Genomic DNA, 23023 nt, shown 5'->3' on the forward strand with positions numbered 1-23023 from the left:
TATAATCTTAAACCCCCATCCTGACATGACGCGAATTGAGAATCCAGCCAATTGTCTGTTCCTGCAGAGATTTAAAAACAGAAGGCGGGGATAAGTGGTTGAGTTTGATCATCTGAAGGAGACATATAAAAGGTCAGAAAGGCTGAGGATGAGGCAGACTAAATGAATGATTCAGTGGGAAATAATGCAAGTCAAGTTTTGTAGTTTTGAAGCCATAGTCTACAACTTTTTGTAAGTATGCTTTACTAAATGAGTACTAAACAATTTTTAAAAGGCTTACAGTGTGTGTTCAGACAGAATTTGATGATATTTCGTGGTACAAACTTTACCGTGTTAGATACAGCAAACAGATAACACAGTTCCTGTTCCTTAGGCTCGGATTTCTTTACAGATGCACTTAGAGAAGACATTTCACTAGTGTTCTGAATATTTTTCAACTCATATTAATTCTGCTATTTGTACATCTGCCCTGTATGTTATACCTTTACTGTTCTCAGGTATCCAGTAAAAAAATTGCATAAGAATGCTCTAAGCCTGATTAAGCCACTTTGTTCAAAAGTGACACACAGACATTGCAGGTTTATCTACATAGTTCACAATTACATATGTAATCATCTGTGCTATTATTCTAGAAGCTAATATTATTTTCCTTCGTTTTTTCCAAAATAAAAATTTCAGTCTAACTTTTAAAAAATGTTCAGAAATCTGAAAGCTGGAGATGAAAGAAGTAAAGTAGGACAGTTTGAGTGGCAAAGAGGACAAAGCAGATACACTACATCAAATTAGTGCAACCAAGCATAAAAAAAATTAAATAAAAGATTGGTGTAATATGTTTCTACCATATAGACATATAGCACCACAAGTGACAAATATAGTGTTTAGTCGATAGCTTAGCAATTTGGAATGTTTAACTTATAAAGAAATAATTAATGACTAGCTTCAACTTGTATTTCAGTTGCTTCTCGGACTGTGATGTGCCTTTGGATATTAAAATTCCTTTTCTCAATTATACTAGTTAATCAAGACTCAGTTTTGAAAACATAGCCTCCTACTTCTCATACGAATAGTATAAATACACTGTTCTAAGGAATGCCAAGCAGACCAGTTTCAAAAGACACGTATTATGTTATCAGACAATGTTGGTGGTAGGCAGTTGCAGAAACTTAACATTTTTAGATACAGCAAACAGATAACTTGAGAAACAGCTTAAGGAGTTTTCTTACTTGTAACCAAGCTGTCGACAGACTACAGCTGCATCCTTATCAGACCATCCATCATCACAAATCGTGCCCCACTGGCCATTGATAAAAATCTCTACACGTCCTTCCTTCTTACTTTCACCATCCATCAGCCTGATGGGAGGGCCTGGGAATAAATTACTGCTGTCAATTCACAACAACGAAGCAAGAATGGGTATTTTAATCATTTTCATCATTAGGATCAACTGATATTTATGTTCAACGAGCCTAATATCAGCTGTTAAGGAAGTCATGTTTTTCCTGGCTGGCAAAAGGAAGCAGTCTGTACAAATTACAAGACAAATATGACATACTACTGTTCATCTGATTCCTTCATGGGTGACATAGCTTTGAATTTGACCTCAGCAGGCACACGACAATTTTCCCTTGCAGACAGAGAAGATCCCCAATATCTTTTATAGGACACCCAGACAAGGTAGACATGTTTTCCTCGCAGAAACTTTATGGCTCAATTTAACTATATCTCAGTTCATGAATCCATTCTCAAACTGGCTGCTATGGCTCCTCTTAACCACTATTTTGGAAAAAAAGTGTACCGTTGTGTTGAACTTAACTATTCCTTATTGTTACACATGCTGTTCTGTAGCGTATTTTGTGTGACAGCACAATGTTCTACAGCATGTTATTCTAGACTAATGCGTGATTCTTTTTTGAGCAATTTAAGTTAGTTGCTTATTCAGATATGTTCATAATACAAAATCTCACTTGTATGGATTAGTCAGACTTAAATAATCATGGTTCATTCAGTGCTTGGCCTGTAGTTAATTCTGAATCATTAGGCAAAGTACAGATTTGATTGTCACTTACGTTAAAACTCTTTTATATCATACAAGCAATGCAAGTAGCCTTCAAACAGTTAAGAATTCCTCTGAGGCCTCTATAATGTTTAAATGAGATCACCTTCTAAATCTTTTAGTATGTCATACTTTACAATCCTTAATACACTAATGAGAGTTTCTATCTAAAATAATGGGAAAGACTGTTCCTCATGCTTCTAACCTGTTTCTAATCTTTTCTTCATCTATAAGGATGAGAAATTACTTAATTATGCTCTTAAATAAAGCAGTATTTAAATAAATAAAGCAGAGACGTTTGCATTTGATATTTAATTCAGACTAGTTTAGGGTATGAATAACTTTTGTATACCAAACCTTACTTTGGATCAGAGCTAGTTAAATCTGGCTTAATTAATTAAGTAGAAGAGGAAATATTTGAAAACAAAATTGACGTCTGTTTGCTTCAAATGTCAGCTAAAGCATATTGTTCATTAGAGTTCATACTACGTGGACAGTTACAGTTCCATGAATTAACTTCACCAATTTTCTGTTTCTCTGCATTGTTACGACCTTACATGCTAAACAAATGTTCTTGTAGTTATCGTAGTGCATGCTATCTCATCTGCAGTGTTTCTTAATAACTATATTTCCTCAAGTCATACCATATACTAATTTCTTGTATTTTTCCACTGCATTCATCTGTACAGGGAGGAAAAAAAGGCTTTTTCAAATGCTGGGAAGTAAATGGTAACAATAGATTCTTTGTCCACTTTCCAATCTGAAATCTTGTAGGAAATGTCAGATATGCTGCCTTCATTTTCTTGTTGAAATAATGTGTTATTCTGAAAGAATATGAATTAGGTGAAAATTACATTAGCCAGCTAGAGGCATGGGATATTAATGGTACGGTTTAACTATTTTATTGTTATCTCATCTTCTCGTGTTTTAGAAAATGTGAACACAAAATTAATATAACATTCTGGTAGTGGGGGATGTGGGAATGTTACCATATGGATGCATTTAGCTGAACCAGACCTCCTAAGATTATATTTTATAGGAATTTGAGCAAAGCAGCACAGATGGTTTGCATTAGTAAAGACAGCAGTCATGATCTGAATTCCTGTTATTTTTGGTCTGAGAAAATTCTTACTACCAAATATGATTTGACATCATCTATGCATAACGGAACTGTACTAAAACATAAAACATTCATTGGATTGTGAAAGGTCAAATGGCTATAAAGAAGACGACTATCAAAAGGGAGAGACTAGAAGTACATGTGGAAGTACTGATTGTTGTTATAACAGGTAGCAATGTCGGGCAGTAAATCCATGTTTTAGTTTGCAAGATAGACCTTCGGTCTATAATTTCCAGAGAACTTCAGGCACCTAGGCATGCACACCCATGACATTTCAGAAGCGGCAGTGAATCTAACTCCACTAGTTATAATTCTAATTTCAAAGTTGACTAGAATATACTTGGGTAAACCAAAGAATATCAGCAACAATTTTGTAAGAGGCTACCTAATGACAAACTACAAACTTTGTATGTAGCACACATTTTTTAAATTAAACTCCTCTTCAGAACTGCTGAACCATCTATTGTTCCCCAGTAATTTTTTCTGTGTATATGTGATAGCCAGAATTCTTGTTTAATTATCTACATGTGGATTTAGGAATCTTTGGAATTTCTTTGTATATATTTTGTTCTACAACTCCACTATGTAATTGATATTTTTCTCTAATTCCTTTTCTTATCTGTCTTTTTATTCTTTTTTTTTTAAAATACCAGTTTGTAGGCCTTTTGATGCTGGAACTGGCTCTTTGATCTGTGTTTGTAGTATCATTCTGTCCTGGCCAGCAAGTGGGTCCCTTTACCCAGGCACAATATAAGTGATGGACAACAGTAATACAGAAATAATTTTATGCTTCTCACTCTTCCTTTTTCCCATCTCTGAACTTCCCCTCTTTCTTCATATCTCTTTTTTCTGACTGTCTGATTGTAAGGCCATAGGAGGATAAACTATTGATTTATATTCCTTAGTGCTCAGGTACATCTCCAACATTTGATAACATGAGACAGGTACTTAGAACTTGGAGAGTGCCGAGTGAAGTTCAGTATACCATTAGGAAGTCCTGAATACGTCTAAAATCTGGTGAGGACTGAGAGAACAAAGATCTCTGGAATCTGACTTTGTTAGTGCCGATCCTTAATGTTCTAGCTGTTTATGTTCCTTTAAATGAAGTTTGATTAATTCCTGTGATTTTCAGGAGAAAAGAGAGCTTTTTCCCTTTCTGTTCCTTCTCTGCACACAACTGCCAAATAGTAAGATGTGGAGCATCATTTGCTTGGATCTGCACCCACTGCAATACTCATATTGTGACTTTACCAAAGAGACACCTTACCAAGGGAGAGTTTATGGCTGTCATTATCTGGATAGCAAATGAGTCTGACATCCTCCTGATGGCTGCAGTCATGTTTTCCCCATTCTCTCCTTGAGCATTGCAGAAGGTTTGTCTCCTTTCCAGAGCAGCGGACATCATCCAACCAGATGGGCCCAGAGCTTCTTTCTGAGTACCTCTCAGGTGCACTTTTTCCATACCTGCATAACACATATATGTACACATCACGTTCTGGTCCACAGAGACGAAAGCACAATGGGATACTTAAGGACAAGAAAGGAAATAAATTATTTCTGAAGAAGTATAGATTTCTCAAGTGAACAGTGTTAACCACGACAGAGCAGGCTCAGTTAGCATTAAATTCAATGAAAGCATCATATGCTTCTGCTTTCTTAATGTTTTTTTAAGGAATTGCTGTTACACTAATACAAACTTGAGAATGTAATAACTTTGATTAAAGCCTCCTTTCAACCAAGCATATGGCTCACTGACTTTGAGACTTAGAGCATGTTCTTAGCATTATAGATACATTTAAATGTCACAATCTGGAGAAATTAAATGAGACAAAATTCTGTTTTGGATGTGAGCTTTTATAATCTGAAGGCAAGGCAAAAATCACCTAGTGAGAGTTTATCTTTGTAGACACAGTCAGTAGGAAAAGTAGTAAAGAGTGAATGCGTGAAACTCTAATGGGATTTTTTTTCTGAAATACACTTTTCAATACATAACAGTGTTCCAGGCCCAGATTGTGGGGTTTTCTGAGCTAGAACCCAGAAGGACTTATACCTTGAAAATGTCTCTGATTTTTAATAACTGTTCAAAAAGCAAAGATTTTTGAAGAATCAAACTTTCATAAGCAAAATAGAACACAGGCAATCAGATTTTCTCTATAGCGTATGCATTGATATCAGTCAGCTAAAAAATGGTTACTGGAAGGAACTCAGTGAATAAAGCTGCTGAATCACAACCCCAGTTGAAGCGTTTTCTTCTACCTAAACTGAGTTCATAAATATCTCTTTGAGACGGAGGGAGGCGGGCTTTAATGAACTTTAACTCAATAGTTTCTGTGAAGCAGTCAGCTGATATTAAAAAAATGGACTCTTGAATAATGTAGGGTTCGTGTAAATGTTTGTCATCATTTTCAAGTCAAAGAGTCAGATATCCAATATCAAGTAATCTTACTTAAATCCCAGCTGCCGGCAAACCACCTGTGTATTCAGCTCTGTCCACCCATCATCGCAGACTGTGCCCCACTGCCCAGTATAATAGACCTCCAGGCGTCCCTCATGACTGCCTTTCCCACTTGTTAGTCTTAATGCACCATCTGTGTCATTAACAAGTAAGGAAAAACAAAAACAAGAATCAGTTTTTCTTAGGTCCAATTATTGGTCTGAAAACAAAATTAATAACATTACACTTACTGCATCTGATCAGAATATTAGGCTACTAAATCTAGTGCTGATCGGTAGGTGTCATTTAATGAGAAGGGGAAAGAAGTGCCATAACGCACCCGGTCAGCTGTGAAGTGTTGCATAATGCAGTTGCTTAAGTGCAAGAGAAACAGCACAAGATAACTGATCCCCCGAGCCTTTACTGCATGCCAAGTCTGCAGGAGCGGGCTCTAATTACATGATTTCACTGTCTATAAACCTTATCTTTTTCTTTGTGTATTCCGTTATCTCCCCATGCTTTTATGCTGACAAGCTTACTGCCATTGATAGACATGATTGATACACAATTAAGGCATGCTCAACATAGTTAGTGGCATTTAGCACATTACTGAGGAACCACGGCTTTGGTTGAACACGATATTCTGTACCTGTAAAATTTCCATAGCCAACAGTTGGTTCATCTTGACACTGCCAGAACACTTTTTTAATGTGGGGGTTTGTGCGTCTACAAACTTTAAAAAGTCTCTTTCCAGAGGTCTGAACTCTGCATTTGTCACTGTTTTCCTGTCTGGTTAATAATAATTGAAGTACCTGAGAGAGGTGTGCAGGAAACACCAGCATCTTCCTTGTGGCCACAGTTGTGCTCCCGCCAGGAGCTTTTTGGACACTGTTCTATCGATAGTTCGTTTCCCGTGCACCGCACTTCATCCAGCAGCACAGGGCCTGAGCCTTCTCCAAAGTAAGCCTGGCCCCATGCCTTGGCAACACCCCTGTGGAAATGAAACACCCTGTGAGTACAAGCACGCTGAGGAGTCTAGGACTCTCTGGGCAGAGCTAAAAAGGTTGCACGTCCAGCTTCTACAACAGCAGCTGGGATTGCCTGCATGACTGCTGCACTGGTAACTGGCACTGCAACCTGCATTCTGTCATGGAATGTTGTGTGGTTCCATAGTCTGCTTCCCTCTCAGCTGAGGCCATGGAGCCACTTAAATGTATGCTGTCACAATTTGAACATATTTAGAATACCTATTTAAATTGCTTTGGATCCATGAAGTTCTCCTTTTCTATCTCTTGATTTTTAAGCATAACTTTCCTAGAAGAGATTGGGTACGAGGATTCTAATTTCAATCTTCATTTCATGTTTATTTGTATTAAAAATAATCTGATATATATTTCTACAGTGACTTTCAGCAGTTGTCCTCAAAGCACATTAATCAAACCTCAAATACCCAGATGAGGCAGATAAAAGTGATTGCTCCCCATCTAGTCGTATAAAAGCCAGGGCAAAGAGATCTTAAGTGACCTAGCAACATCATACCCACAGTCAGTGACAGAAAGAACAGAAAGCAAACCGATGACTAGCCTTGTGTGTGTCATACTCCTTATGTCAGCACAGAGGATTTTCAGCACAAAAAACTAAGTGAATTGAAAACACCTCATTGTTTCAGCTTTACAGAAATTATGCAGTGCTTAACTCAATGATCTATCAGGATTTTTCCAAGTCTATTTAAGATACCATGTCTTTCATATGTAAATGCTTTTCATGGTGTGGTTTCTTCCTACTCAATAGTTTCTCTGTTCATGCTTCCAGTCTAGTTTTCAGAGGAGCGTTCTCAATATCTGTCTTCTTTTTCAACTTGTCTATCTAAATTTTTACTATGGTGAATTGCCTATCTAATGTATTAGTTTAAATTAATTAACAGTTTGGGTGCAGGGCTCTATGCTAATTTGCTTTAAAGAGAGTTTTCCACTACCAGCCATATATTGTCAGATAGCACCTAACAGGAATGGTATGTCCAGCTTAGATGGAAAACATGACAGGTCTTCACCATTTTGTTTCAGGATGTAATCACTCAAACTCTTAACTGGCTTTTGCGACTCTATGTCAGAGTTGTTCATTGCTGTGATTTTTTTTAATACAAGTTGCAGTAGTTCATTTTTTAAGGCACTGACAATAGACAATAAAGGGATATGGGAAAAATAATAACAGTAAAAGTTTATAAAAAATAAATTAACATTAGGAAAACGTTCTACAAAAAGGAAGGATGTGGAAATTCATGGTAGACACTGTGTAGGTGAGAGTGCTTAGTAAATAAAAGCACAGACAAGAAAGGTAAATTTAATACTGTGTTTTGCATTATCATTTTGTCTCAAGTAAATTTGGGTTGAATATTTTCAAGATAATGTACCTCATTAATCTTGAAAATGCACTGCTAATTTTCAGGCTGTTTCTTTGATGACAAGATGCCTTCTTCAAATGGTGGTGAACGTGGAAAATATCAGAAAGCAGGTCTTATTTACTCAGTAGGGAGAAGGCATACTCTGCAATTTCTTCAAAGAAGCAGGTGAGCAAATTAAAAATATCCTCAAACACTCTGCAGGCAACATTTTTGCAGAACACGTAGCTTCAGTCTGAAGATAGTACCTCATTTTTGAGAGACATTTTTAATTAGACATTACCTGTTCTTCTGAATGACCTTCCTAATTCCAAATAACGTATTAACAGATATCTTGCCCTAATTTTTTCCCTTTAGCAATGCCAAGAAGAATTTTAATAGATTGGAAATGGTATTTTCCCCTGAGATTTGCAAACATTTCCTGATTGCCCTTACTATTCTTTCATTTAAGTAACCATGAATTTTTGTATGGCGCATTAATTTACTGAGCACTTATATATTGCAATACTGGTAGTGGGGAGAAAAGCCAAGTCCTCCATCTTTTATATTTCATAGAGAGCTGCTTTATGAACTGGTTGAAATTGTGAATGACTATAGAGTAAACTTAAGAAAATAGAATCCATAAGACAGTGACACTAAGGGTAATACTTATTTCAAATCTAGGTGTCCCATTTATATATAAGCATCTAAATAAATGAACATGTCTTGGGTTTCCAGTGTATCCTTCTGATGTACCAAGACTTTGAGAGTCCTCAGCACTTTTGCTGTTTTTGTAGAACTGAATAAATGTGGACTTTCAGGACATCTATTTTTATTAATATTACCTTAAGTATGTCATAAGCTTAGAGAGTTAGAGAAAGCCTGGTTTACTGGTAGTTTTTAAGATTATTGCACTTTGAAACATATGTGTGTATAAGATAAATTATCTTCATTTAAGTTTACTGAGTAGTATTTGCATATGTACAGACTTTACACAAAAAGCAAATTCTTGAACATAGCTTCCGTTTCTCACATTTTTTTAAATTCTGATAGTATAAAGTTATAGACAGTATTAGAAAAAAAAAATCCTTGTTCATTAGGAAGCTGGCTGAAATCAAAGTGATGATGCTTGACTACTCTGAATGTTGAAAACAAATTATACTGCAATCTACTAAGTATCTCTGGAGTTACAGTAAAGCAGAGACAACATATCCCATTACTACAACAAGGGCAATTTGTACCAACCAAAAAGTATTTATGAAACTAAGCAATAAAATAGATTTTCATTATTTTTTACCTATTAATGGTTGATTAATATTCTGAATTTCTACAGTAGTGCTACTGAAAAGTTGGAAGCTCAGAAGCTTTACTTTTACCATTTGTGGCATGTTTCCAGGTAGATTAACTGTGTGCAAATTTAGATTATTTTTACTTCATAACTGGTCTGCTGCCACTGTTGGTAAAATTTCACTTTACAGTAATGAGCATTTTTGTCAAGACTTCTTGATTACTTGAGAAACTGTAAATCTCTAGACATATTTCAAAAAGACTTATCACCACCTCAATAAATCTATTTACTCAAAAATCAAATCAAATTATTACAGAAGACCCTCAGACCTGCAGTTTCTGAGCATTAAATATAAATAATCAAATGTTTTAGTGGAATCAGTGAAGAGGCAGCTTAAGAGCATGACATTTGCCATTAGTATGCAGAAATGTAAAGCATAGTTTAGTAACTCCCCAAAGTTACTAGTAGTGGTCTAATTCAAATGCAGAAAAAGCCTGTAAGAAGACAAGACTTTCCATTTAGTATTCCCAACTGAAAATGCATAGGAATATAGAAATGGAGCATAAAATAGACTGGGGAAATGTGAAAATCTGATGTCAGAGGACCATATTGATTCACCGGGAGATCTAGAAGCTTTTTAAGTACTGGACAGTTCTCATCCTTTTGAGCTAATTTGGATGGCACCAGCAGTCCAAGGCCTCAATCTCACCTTGCAAAACAAGTATACTCTGTGGGCCACCCATTAATGCTACAAAGCTTACTACCTTCAATTTCACTTCTCTTAATTCATCAATCCCAGCAGAGTAGAACAGGTGGGTGAGTTCTCTTCCACTTTCCTCTGCCTGCTTAGGTCTCACCCAGTCTCTTTCAGACATGATCTCCGTCTCCTGCTTGGGTTTATGTCATAGGATCTTCTCTGCATCTTGCTCCTAGTTCTTTCCCTCTCCAACCCATCTGGCCTTCCCTCCCAGCTTTCCCCATCTCCTTCCTCTCTGATCCGTCAGTTTTCTTTGCTTCCCACTTCTGCAGCATCTTTCCCCAAACACTGAATACTTATCCTCTGTGTGGTATCAAAATCACCTCTGGCTTTTCCGAAGCGGAGCAAGAAAATCCTGTTCTGCTGCTGTGACTACATTATGGATCATGCTTCGTTCAGACAGAACTGCTGACAAGCTTAGCTGTCAAAACTTTAAACAGATCCCTACTCACTACATGCAAACTGACAATCTTCAGAGACTTATGACTTAAACAAATCTTGAGAGATTCTCACAGGCATGTCAAAAAACATATCCTTTCTGACAAAGCAGCATTCTTACTCCAAAGCAAGGAGGCTGTTAGACTCTTCAGTAAAATGGATATAAGGACTTTAACAATCAAAGCAATTTCCTTTTCTCCACCTACCTTTTTTGATTGAAACTTTAAGGAAATTGTATTGAGTTTTCACTAAGAAGACAGCATTTATTCTGAGACACATCCTTTGGCTGTCCTAGAGAAAAAATTCTCCCTGTCATATGATACTGAAAACTCGATCAAAATTCCAGGGAATTGAAAGTAATGGTGCTGTACATGAGCCTTCCAGAAAGAAATTTAGTTCCTGCTTCAAAGTATTACTGTGATTTTGAAGGAGCATCTTTTGACAACTCCAAGCTATGTGACTATTTCTCCTGCTTTGTTGCTCAAGTAGAAGATACATAGAAAACAAACCCAAGACCAAGCTGCCGACAGACAACTTCAGCATCTGCATCATCCCACTGGTCATCGCAGATGGTCCCCCATTGGCCAGCATGGTATACTTCTACTCTTCCTTCGTAAGCGTTGTTCCCACCAGCCAGACGGATCGGAGCAAAGACAGGGACTGTGTTCAAACACAGAATATAGGAAAAGATCATTTCTTTCACAAAATGTTACCCTGATAGTAAAGGAAAAAGATGGCGTAATGGTTTCTCTGACATGACTGAAGAAGGAACTATTTATTCTAGTTACGTGGCAAACCTGAAATTAAGCTTCTTAAAAATTGAGTTTCCTTAAGCTCCATTCTCAGTAGCTGAAGAATATTATACAGATAAGTAACTATACTGATCTTCAAGAGTCAAAGTGATGTATGACATTGCACTCTTCAGCTAGGAAGACCTGGACTTGTTTAAAATGCATGCAGAATAGGGCAAAGACTTTGCAGTTCCTTGTGAGTTGCCATCCATGTTCACAGTAAGGCATGTCACCCCAATATTTCTGTACCAGAGAAGACATAGCCTGTTTGTGAAACTGCTGATCCTCCCTGCTGTTCAAGAAAAGCTAAGCAATAGACGTGTATCATAGGTCGCTACCAAAGACAACCTCTGAGTAGACAAATAAATTAATAAATAAATAATATTTTTTCCAATGTTTTTAAAAAACAGGGGGAAGCAATCCTACACCCACAGCCAGACATTCTTGATGCTTCATCCTTGTTCACAAACTATGTCTCAAAGCAATAATATGCTTGCTGATTCTGGAAAGGTAAAAAGCGGTTCTACTAGTTGCTGCTTGCACAGCAGGATTTGAAACAAGTAATGATGCAATGAGTCAATCTGTTTAATTTCCTATTCCAAGGAGTCTTAATATTTTTTTTTCTAATTTAATACTGAGTAATTATTACTACTTCTGTTTAAACAAGGTAAGGCGTTAACTGAGCATTACGTATTTCATTTACCCAAGGAAGAGCTACATGTGACAGCAGCTGCCATTTTTTGAGGACACGTTCCATCCTGCCAGATGTCTTTTTCACATAACAGTATATTTTCTTCATCACCACGACAGCGTACTTCACTCCAGTAAACAGGAAGAAGGCCCAGACTGGAAAATGGTATGTGTTTTGCTGTACCTTTTTCACTGTAAGAAGAATAATGAGGATAGGACATTAGAGTGGGAGGAGGGGAAGTGGAACATTTTCTCATATACAAGTCTTGAGAGTAGAAAAGAAAGGGCTTTCTTCAGCAGTGTAAATTCATCACATTTTCATACAGTTCAGCTTTGTCTTCTGCACAAAGAAAAGTAACAGATGTGACCCAGTTCTCACCATTTTGTTGTGGGGTATTTTATTACAATGGCCTATGCTGCTGCAGAGCCAGCTACATTCCTGTTCTCTTAGTTCTTAAATATAAAAATCAACGCAGAGGCCACAGTCCATAGGTGAATCTACAGTACCAACCCACTGCAGTTATACTTCCATCAGAGGTAATGCTAACGGGCCTTTCACCCTTATCCTCTCCTTTACTCCATTAAAATGTGCCTGTACGTGTGCCATATAATATGGTTGTGACCACGGGGCAGTGAAACCACCTCCTGCTCCATTAGATGAGACCCATGTCCATTATTCTCTATTCAGCCATTCCCATCCATCCAGAACATTTATTAACAGTTTCCGTTCCTTCCCATACTGAATCTCAAGCGACAATTATTGAGCCATCTTTTCTTCCATATAATGCCCAACAAAATTAAATTAAAAACAAAGCCTGAGTAATGTAAAATCAAAGGATCTGATGGAAGCACCTGAAAAACACCAGTAACCTACTGAGGGGTTCACCTTGTGGTATATAGATGCAAATTTCTGCCAAACGCTCATACTAACAGAAACTTTGAACTACTGCTTGCCTGAGGCTTTTTGGCCTGGATTCAGATTTAAGCTGTTTCTGTGGAAAAGGCCAAACCATTCACCCATATCACTGAACTACTTTTGCTAGTAGTGGCCTTGTTCAACTGAAATGTTCAGGGTATGGAAAGCAAAAGAACTTAGATGCAAATGAGGAAAGGAGACATTGCACGTAGACAGCTGAAGTCATAAGCAAAATCACAGCCTCCAGATGGCTGAACTTTTATCTCATCTAATCCTCATATTTTTATAAGTTGGCATGGTGTGTCCAGATTAGTACGGAACGTTATAAAACAGCTTAGATTTAATTCTGGCTAGCAGTCTTAAAAAGTGGAATAATCATTAGGAATGTCACAGTGCAAGTGTGCTATAAAAGCCCCTTCCTGCCTGTAGCAAACAAAATCATTACATTGGTATGTGGCTGAAAGAAATGTTAGAAAGGCAAGAACGCCAGCCATGTTTTGTGGCTTATTCAGAAAGTGCAAACTGGATGGGGTGCTAAGGGGTGATATTCAAGTAATTTGGTTGCTAACTTGAACAGCACTGATTTTTTTAGAAGCTAAAATTGCATTTTATTTTTAAAACTCCCTTTTGGTATGCAGATTTTCTTCCTTCACTTTCATCTTACTATGGCAATTGCAGTATCACTATAGGCATTATCTAGAGTTTAATGGCCAAATTATGTTAAAGGGTGCTGCTGATTAACTCCATTCTGACACCAGTGGGAAGTGGTCAGTGAGGGCAATGCAGAGACTTTCAACCTGTAACTCTGTTAAATGCTTCCATGAAAATGTAAAGATGGAAAACTTACTTAGTTTGGGGGTTTGTTATCAATGTGCAACTGTGAAAGTAAACCATACAGATTATCTAGCTAGATGAAGACATGCAAGAAAAATACTGAGTCCCAGATGGTTTTTGGCAGGATAGAATGGATGACTACTAGAGTAACCCCGTGCTCCTGAGAACCAGGAATTTCCCTATGATTAGGAGGCCATGTAGAGTCCAATTCTGGCCACATTTACGTTTTTATAGATTCAATAACCTCACTGGAGCTGTTCTTAATTGACACATAAACTGAGATCAGGTTCAAACCTCATATTTCTGCCCCTGTGGACATCTAGATGTCTAATAAAGCAGTATGTCCTAAGCTTTTCTAAGCCGTTCACACTTTTCATTTTGAAAGCAAAGCATCTACCCTGGTCCGCTCCTCTCCAGATCCCATAAGCAGCTTTCGGTTGAAACACTGATTCTCATAGCAACGTCTTTGAAGTACAATGCACTGGAAGGAAGCAAAGGATTCTGGGGAGAACAACTTCAGCATTCAAGAACTTTCAAACAGAAAAAAACCAATCACCAAACATAAAAAGCCCTCAGGATTTACAAAATAGATTCTCCTTTATACTGAAACATCATTAAAGTAAGCTGACAGATTTTTACCCAGACTGAAACTTACCCAAGTGCAAGCTGACGACATACAACCGTTGCATCATTATTGTCCCAATGGCTCCCACAGATTGTTCCCCAGATTCCATTCAAATTAACCTCCACTGTACCTTCAAACTCATTCTTGCCACCCTTGAGTCTCAGTGACCCTAGTTAAAAAAATTAAAAACATTAAGCCTGCAAGATATTCCATTGCTCCATCAATGTATCCCACATAAAAGACTCCAAACTCGATTTTTCTTCTACACAGAGAGTTCCTGTTTCATGTATCATCAACTTTGTGCTCTTTGGGTGAGCTTCTAAGAAGCACTCTCGCACATCTAAGATTCTTAGCCAGTGATATACAAAAGGATATAACCTTATTTTTACGTGAGAAAAACATTTTACTTCTTATACTGAAATTCCATCACATTTCTAATCTTTCTGATGCTACAACTTAATTAAAGATCTAACCAGAAAAAGAGTATGTATAAACAACATGTAACAATTTAAATGTGGTTACCTCTACCCAAATGCGCAGGAGTGTGTATATGTGTGTGTGTGTGTATATATATACACCAATATCTATCTATATATACATATGAGTGCTGTATTTTTATCTTGCACATAATACTGTCCAGCTTAAGGAAGTAAAAAAACCCAAACCCATGGATTGCATAGCTTTTGCTCTGACCCATGTGAAATTATGCATATCACGGATGTCAGCGGTTTATTTTAGCCAAAGAATGCATTTGTTCATACTTGTTCTCAGACAGAAAAACATTGGATGTAGTTCTGTTAATTCATGAGAGATCTTCATAAAATTCTGAGACAGAACAAGCTAAAAACACAAGGAATCATCTACAAGTAGTCTGCTTCTGGAGAGCTACAGAACGCAGAAATCCACAAAAATTAACAGATTTTCCACTTCTTTTATTACAATAGTTTTACTTGAGAAGCCAGATGCATTTGCTGTTGAAGGCAAGTATCACTGGCAAAGATGGGAAAAAAATGATCATAGGTATAACTCTACAGAAGCAGAAGAGAGTCATAACAGAGCAGTAATTCAACAAGAAAGAATACATTTCTGTTAAATTATCAGACATAGCCTAATTGTATGCATTATTATTGCCTGCAATCTCCATTAATCCATCTGCCTCTGTTTGTGATCTATTTAAAATCAGAAGCTACATCATCATCCAGTTTACATGGGGGTTAGCAACAGGAAAAAACAGTCGATGTTTGTGCCTGCATGTAATTGTATATGTGTAAATAATAATAATGATGATGATGATGATGATAATAATATCATCCCTTTTTTATTTTTAACTTTCACTCAGATTGAGTCCTGGTTTTAATTTAGTTCAATATATTTTATAAAACCACAAAGCTAAACCACTGCCAAATAACTCAAGGAATTAATTAACCTTAAACTTGAGTTCGTGTGTTCCTTTTTGCCTCTTATTTACTTTCTCAGCAGTAACTTACTGTGCAGTAAATTACAAACAAAACTTATTCAACTCATGTTACAGAGCAAGCTACCATACCACACAGAGAATTACTGAGTTAATTATAACAGTACCGTGGATACGTTGCACATTGTTTATCTGTCTTTATAATTTTTCTTTGTCTTTTCTGACACGTACAGACAGAGTCTGGAATTTTGTTTATTTCTGCTCCTCACCAGACTTTTGTACAGACTATTATTTTCACTTGAAACATTATAGTACAGTCATAGCAAAGTGATTCCTGACATGCCAGAAAGCAATTCTGAAGATGTCATCTCCAAAAATAAGTTTGCTTTTGTACATGATTGCTTACAGTCCTGCATGACACCTACTGAAATGAATACAGTGTTTCCTAAGTACACATTACACAATATTTCTATTCAAATATTTGAATAAGGGAGTACTTGAAGAATAAAGTTCTCTTCTAAGGTCTCCATGGCAGAATTTGGCACGCTCCTTTTCCTATATCTACTGAAATCCAAATAACAACTGTGGAAGAATTTATTCACATACACAGAGCCAAAGATTGCACAAGAGATAACTTTCGCACATTAGAAACTCTTTTCCTAACAATTAAAAATGAAAGAAATCTGAAATCCTTTGCATCTCTAGTAGAAGCCTCAGGAAAGCAGTTTGAAAAGCATGAAGGTCTCACTGTGGACACATGCCATGAAACAAAGAAAACAGCCTATCCCTTACCACCCACTCCCCTAAAGAGCCCTGCGTGATGTCTGATCCCTGTTGAAGTGGGAAAACACACCATTAGTAAGGAAAGGAAAATGACTAGCAGGGACGGTGCCTTACTTCCACCTGCTTATGGGAAAAGACATAGATGAAAACAATAAATGAGAGATTTTTTAAAATTTCATCTAATATCTCAACAAAATATTTTGGTTTGCCTTTTCTCCTGTAGATTTACAGCTGTGTATAAGAACACCAATGTTTTATGAAGAGTAGTAGCATTCATAAGAGACCTTTGTTCATCTGACAAGAAAATGGGAGAAATAACCAGTTTCTCTCCTGGAGAAAACATACAAGATGATTGTTAATGGTAATTTTGTAACAAATTTAAAATATTCTTAATTTTAACCTAATAAATTAATCTAGAAAGAAATAAAAAGAAAACCTATTTTTACACGTAACTAATATGAAACCTTTATTAAGCCTGCTGTTTAATAGAATTATAGAATCATAGAATCACCAGGTTGGAAAAGACCTCTTAGATCATCAAGGCCAACCATTCCTATCTGCCACTAAACCATGTCCCTGAGCACCTTGTCTACCCATCTTTTAAACACCTCTAGGGACAGTGACTCAACCACCTCCCTGGGCAGCCTGTTCCAGTGCCCGATGGCCCTTTCTGTGAAAAATTTCTTTCTGATATCCAGTCTGAACCTCCCCTGGCGGAGCTTGAGGCCATTGCCCGTTGTCCTGTCCCCTGTCACTTGGGAGAAGAGCCCAGCTCCCTCCTCTCCACAACCTCCCTTCAGGTAGTTATAGAGAGCAATGAGGTCTCCCCTCAGCCTCCTCTTCTCAAGGCTAAACAACCCCAGCTCCCTCAGCCACTCCTTGTAAGACTTGTTCTCCAGCCCCTTCACCAGCTTCGTTGCTCAAAATTTAGAAGTTTACCAAATATATATTTGAGTTTATATAGAGTTTACCAAACATGTAGTATGTATAGAGTTAACCAACCAACTGTATAGTGTAATAACTTGAACATACTAGTTGCATTGACTCACTACTCTTGTCATAGGACAGTATTGATATCTACAGCTGTGATTAACCTAAACCATCCAAGGCAAAATATAGCATTCTCTCCTCAAGCAAAACAGTAAGTAAAACAATTTCTTTAAAGAAAATTCTGAATTGAAAACCCTCTGTAAGGTTACTATCTCTCACATGATTTTCTAAGTCCATTCCAAGTGTTTCTAGCTCAGTATTTCAGCATTGCATCCAATAGGAGTAAAATGAGTATTTTTTGTTTCATATGCACTTTGAAGTATGCATCAATCTATATCATATGGCGAGTCATAATTATGTAGCAGACAAATCAAAGAGCACATTAATGAGAAAATTATTTCTTTGCTGTTTACTCAAAACGTTGTGATATTCATACTGCTGGTAGTTATTTTGCTGGAACAAGTGATACGTTAGTTACAGGGGCGTGAATACCTCATAACACATAACAGAACTTTCAAATATAGACTTTCATTTCAGTAGCTTATTTCTTCCTTCCAACAGATAAAACTCATTACAGATCTGTGTTTCATGTGTAAATTGCTCCTAGGGAACAGCAAGATGACCAACATTATCTGCCATTATGTATGCTCATGCTGCATCACCAAGTATCTATCTATTACTAGTGCTTCCGTCTTTGTAATTAAGAATATATTAATATCTTATGTGCAAGATAATCAGTGTTTGCATCGTTAAAATGACCAAGAATCACTCTTTAACTTCATAGGCAGCAAGAAAACTAATATTTAGCATGATTAGAAGGATATTGGTTAATTTTTAATTTCACTGGTTAAGTCTTTACTGTTACCTTTTAACGCTTCAAATCCCTAGTGCACCTCAACACGTGTGCCCAAGGGGCTTCCTGCTATGCTTCTCCTGGGCACAAGAAGAATATTGGAGTCACTTCTTAGAAAACATTGGAGGCTTTGGGTTCCTGGAGTTGTAGGCACAGTAGCATCTCAAATACTTAACCTATGAGTTTTCAGGTCTTTTAGAGCTGCTGAACAGAACTAACCATGCTGGGAGCAGAGCTGATGCAGTATTGTCTACTTTGGCTTTTATGCAGTGCTCTTGAGGAAACTCACTCTTTCCTCTCTACCAACTGAACACGGCGTCAAGCCTCTGCTTCAAGTGCTTATCAAACCTTCACTGCCTGAACACCAAGCTCAACAACAGAATACAGGGATCCTACTCATGGCTCTCTATGTCCTACTCAGCACTGGTCAGGAAGAGGAAGGATGATGATAACTGAACTGACTCCACAAGAGTTAGGAACAAGGGTACAGGACCACAAAGTGAGCCCACTAAGCAGATCTAGGACATATAAGGTGGTCTTAATGACACACTTATTCATCCCTATATTGAAGAATACAAATCTGCTATCTTTACAGAAACTTCTTCATTTACATACACTCAAAAAAACGTGTATGCATTTCTTCTAATTATGTTCTAGCTGAGGTTACTGGCGGTCAATTCATGTTGCTTACATACAGTCCGGTAATTTTAGTTGCCCTGGTATCTGCCCAAGTCAGAGTCTTTCCTATCTGCTATCACTGTTGAAAAGAGATTAAGTTATACTTGCAGATGCAAGGAAGTAAGGGTATCCAGTGGGTGCTGCTGAGACTTGCTCCACAACACCTGCCATATAGGCTCAAGATGAGACACATGGGAAAAAAAGGGAGAGGAAAACCTCTCAGCCAACTTTTAATTAATTCCAAAAAGCAGAAGAGCTTCAAAGGAATTACGTTGTTGTGCTTGGCCTCTTTCCTATATCATTCTCATGTCCAGAGATGCCGGGTAACTTCAACCCCTGTTTCATTTTCTACATTTCACTGAGAACAAGCTTGTTTCTCTGTGTGGCTGAGTTGTAAATAGAATGGGAATCACTTCTGCCTCTGCTGTACATGTAAGTGCTGCAGCAGTGGGGTTTAAGGTGTTGGCTAAAGGTGTGCCAGTAGCTCCTTCGCAAACACCTATGTCCAAAGGTTTGTAATTTAACTATAAATGTAGGTTTGGAAAAGAAGGATCCATCATTTTTCTGAGCACTGCTCTTAGTCTAAAATTATTATTTTCTCCTATCATTTTAACCCCATGCAAAGGGTGTATCCATCAGAATCACTTATTAAGAAACATCTTGAGAACTTGAGCAGATAGCGGTATTGCATAACATAATCCTCAAGAATCCTTATTTGAGAAGTTTCATAAATATTGTATGCACTGAGTGTGTAACGTGCTGAATTGGTTCCTCTGCAGCAGTGAGATTCACCATGTCAGTGATCAGTGGGTAAAGGCTCTGAGAAAATAGACTGCGGTGTTAGGAACATAACAGGCTCTGAAGGACTGCAGTTGTCTTCTGTGGTACAGAAGCATGAAGTTGAAGCATGAGTACATGACAGGTAAGTTGTTAACAGGAGTAACCAAAACACTGAATCCTGATGGACTTAGGCTGGCTCTGGGAACAGAGTACTCTTGTACTCATTTATTTTCCTCGGATTTCCTTGGTTAATCATCGTAATTCATATATATTTGTATTTGGTTTACTTGCTTTTAAGGCATAAATAAATACTATTACTCAGATGTCTCTCATTTTAGAAGGAAGGAAATGAAACACCAAAATCTATTATTTTAAAGTATAAAACTGAATTTGGACTGGTATGACATAGTATAATTGCAAAAGTATGCTTTTAAAAAAAATTTCAGTGATAATGCTAAAATTTAAAGCAGTTTAATGTATACACATGCACGCAGGTTAGCCAATTAACTTTGCAGATAGGTCTTAATATTTAAGCTAGAAAAGTCAGGAGATTTACAGTTAAGGCTTTGAACATGGTATTGTATTTCGCTATTGCAGGTGCCTAGTATCTGACTGCCGGCTTCCTTAGCACATGGATTAAAGCAACAGACGCAGTGAGTTTCTCTCTGAATAGTCTCTCCTCCTCTAGCCATAAACTTCATCCTAACATTGCCTTACTTGCCTTTCTTTGCTTCTTATAAGAACGGAACATACTTCAGGAAATGTGACAATCATGTTTATTTCTGGGCAAATGGTTTGATTAATTTCTATGTTCCACCTCAAGCCATCTCACACGCTCTCTAATTCTTCCATATCACCCCCACAAAGGCTTCTATACAGCTGTTTACCCTGTTGATGCCACTGAGGGTTTGCCACTGAGTCTGACAGAAGCAGCTGACCTTTCAATTAGCAAGTGTTGGCTATTGTTCAGTAGCCATGGCCTCCCTTTCAGCAGAGGCTAACCTGGATTCCCTTTTTCTGGGGAAGAAAGCAGCCTTCTGAAAAGACTGAAGAAACACAGCTAAACCCAAACCATGCAGTATTTGGGGCATTTCTTTTACTTAAATCCAATTTGTGCTGAACTTACAGAGAATTATGGAATTTACTTTAGTAAGTGCAAGATTGGGTTCTTAGCAATGGAACGCCCCGTTCTTCTTTGCTGTAAATTAGTCCCAAGTCCTCACAAAGTATTTTGGGAACTTAAGAATTCTGAAAAAAAGCTGTAAATGTGATGGGCTGAATCAAAGATGCAACGTGGAACCCTTTCCCAAACTGAGACCAGTTAAATTGAATGGTTGGACTCGATGATCCAGTGGGTCTCTTCCAACCTGGTTATTCTATGATTCTATGAAAGGGTGTGAAAGCTACTGGATTTTTCTTCATCTGTGCCTAGTTCTCTGTTTTTCTCCTCTGTGGCATCAGCTGCCTGGTATTCTTTCCAGGGCAACATCTGGAGCGCGTAACATCATTCTGTCTTCTTGAAGGGGTACGACGCTTGGCTTGAAACACAGCTTTGGAAGCTGCATTTTTTTAAATGATCAATTTATTCGGTGCCTTCATATGCTGTTCATGTGTTATTTTATACTAATATGTATAATTATCACATTGTTCAAATTATCTTTTTTCACACACTTTCTAAGGCTGCTGTTGGAAAAGGAAGAGAACAACCTTCTTCAGAGATCTGAAAGTGAATTAAATAAAAACCCAACCCAAAACCAACCTGCACAAGAACAAAATTATTAATGCCAATATTAATGATCAGCTTCCTTCCCGACCTTGTGATAGTACCAAATATGTGAAATGAAGGGCAACAAAGAAGGGATTTTTTTGTTTTCATTGCAAAAATGACGCTTGATTATTTTTACTATAGCTATAGATAGGGCAGAATTTCTATTTAGGAGGAAGATAATAGCGGAGCGATGCTGGAGAACCGTGAAGTCGCTCACAACCAGCCCGTACGTACTTAAGGCTGTGGAGCGGTGGCGGCACCGGTGAAACACGGAGCCGATCGGGGCTGAGACACTGAAAACTTCCCCTGAGCGCCCGGAGAGTTCGGCTGGGGCGAGGGGCGCGGGGGTGTCTGGGCTGAGCTCACGCTCGTCCCCAAGCACCGGCGCCACCTTGCAACCCCCTTTTCTCTAAACGGGGAGGGGAGCCGCCAGCCAGAGATGCTCGCTCGCCGGCCGCCTTCGGAGCGAGGCATCCTTCGGCTTCTCGCAACCCGGGCGCTCCCCGGGGCCCGGCGAGCGCAGCCCGCGGGCAGCCCCCGAGCCTCCGCTCCGGGCAGCGGGCACCGGCCGCGGGGCCGCCCCCCGAGCCGCCCCCCGCCCCGCCGAGCCGCGTCCCGCTCACCTCGCTCGCAGGCTGCGGGGAGCGCCGCCAGCGCCAGCGCCAGCGCCAAGCCGCCCAGCCTCATGCCGCCGGCGCCGCGGGTCCATCGCCCCCGCTCATCGCCGCCGGGATGCGGAGGGGGAGAGGCGGGGCCGCCCCGATAATCCCCCCGCCGCCCTCCCCCGGCTGGACCGCCCGCCGCCTTCTCCCCCCGAGAGCCTCGGGCAGCCCCGGCCCGGGAAAAGCTCCGGGAGACGGGGGCGAGCCGGGGCAGGGGGATGGAGAGAGCCCCCGGCGTGTCTGCGGGAAACAAAGGCGCGGGGAACGAATGCCGTGCGGGGAAGCGTCTCCGAGGGTTTAGCTTTATCCCGGGCCCGTGTGCTCTGAATAGTAATCTGCTTATTCCCCGCCGCTGCGGAGTGCTGCGTGACCTGAGCATCCCCGGGTGCCCTTCCCTACCAGGATGGCTCTCAGTTAGGCTGCCTCTTTGTCTCATACCGGGCGATTGTTAGTTTGGGTTAGTCTTACTTTTTTTTTTTAATTTACCGGTGGTTTTAATCTTTGCTGGTCATATTTTGTGAAGTCCGACTCTGCCTGACAGAGCGCGCACCCTTTATTTGGCAGTTTGTCTGTAGTGCAAGTCTGGAGATTGACCTCTCCATAGGATTTTTTTCCCTCTCTGATTTTTTTAGCTGAGAAGTGTTAAAAGTCATTTCTGGGTGAGCACATCAGTATTTTGATAGGAATGGTTGGACTTTGATAGGAATGGTTGGACTCGATGATCCGGTGGGTCTTTTCCAACCTGGTGATTCTATGATTTCCACAACCTTGT

At 38.8% G+C, this 23023-nt stretch overlaps 1 protein-coding gene and 1 long non-coding RNA gene across 2 annotated transcripts in view; one reads left to right on the forward strand and one right to left on the reverse strand.

Annotated features, from left to right (window-relative positions):
• Nucleotides 1-22630, reverse strand: part of PRSS12 (serine protease 12) — a 39521-nt gene extending 16891 nt beyond the window's left edge. The window contains exons 1-8 of the mRNA XM_069854963.1: nt 22213-22630; nt 14354-14492; nt 11962-12140; nt 10977-11127; nt 6420-6598; nt 5620-5761; nt 4441-4637; nt 1224-1365 (exon numbers count right to left, since the gene is read on the reverse strand). Coding sequence (XP_069711064.1) covers nt 1224-1365; nt 4441-4637; nt 5620-5761; nt 6420-6598; nt 10977-11127; nt 11962-12140; nt 14354-14492; nt 22213-22630 — 1547 coding nt within the window. The remainder of the gene's footprint in view (nt 1-1223; nt 1366-4440; nt 4638-5619; nt 5762-6419; nt 6599-10976; nt 11128-11961; nt 12141-14353; nt 14493-22212) is intronic.
• On the forward strand, nt 19827-21569 carry LOC138719794 (uncharacterized). Its single transcript, XR_011337303.1, has 3 exons — nt 19827-19963; nt 20419-20474; nt 21501-21569. It is a non-coding gene; the product is annotated as an uncharacterized lncRNA (long non-coding RNA).
• Nucleotides 22631-23023: the final 393 nt, after the last annotated feature.

The sequence above is a fragment of the Phaenicophaeus curvirostris genome, chromosome 4 (genome assembly GCF_032191515.1).
Source record: "Phaenicophaeus curvirostris isolate KB17595 chromosome 4, BPBGC_Pcur_1.0, whole genome shotgun sequence".
Lineage (NCBI taxonomy): Eukaryota > Metazoa > Chordata > Aves > Cuculiformes > Cuculidae > Phaenicophaeus > Phaenicophaeus curvirostris.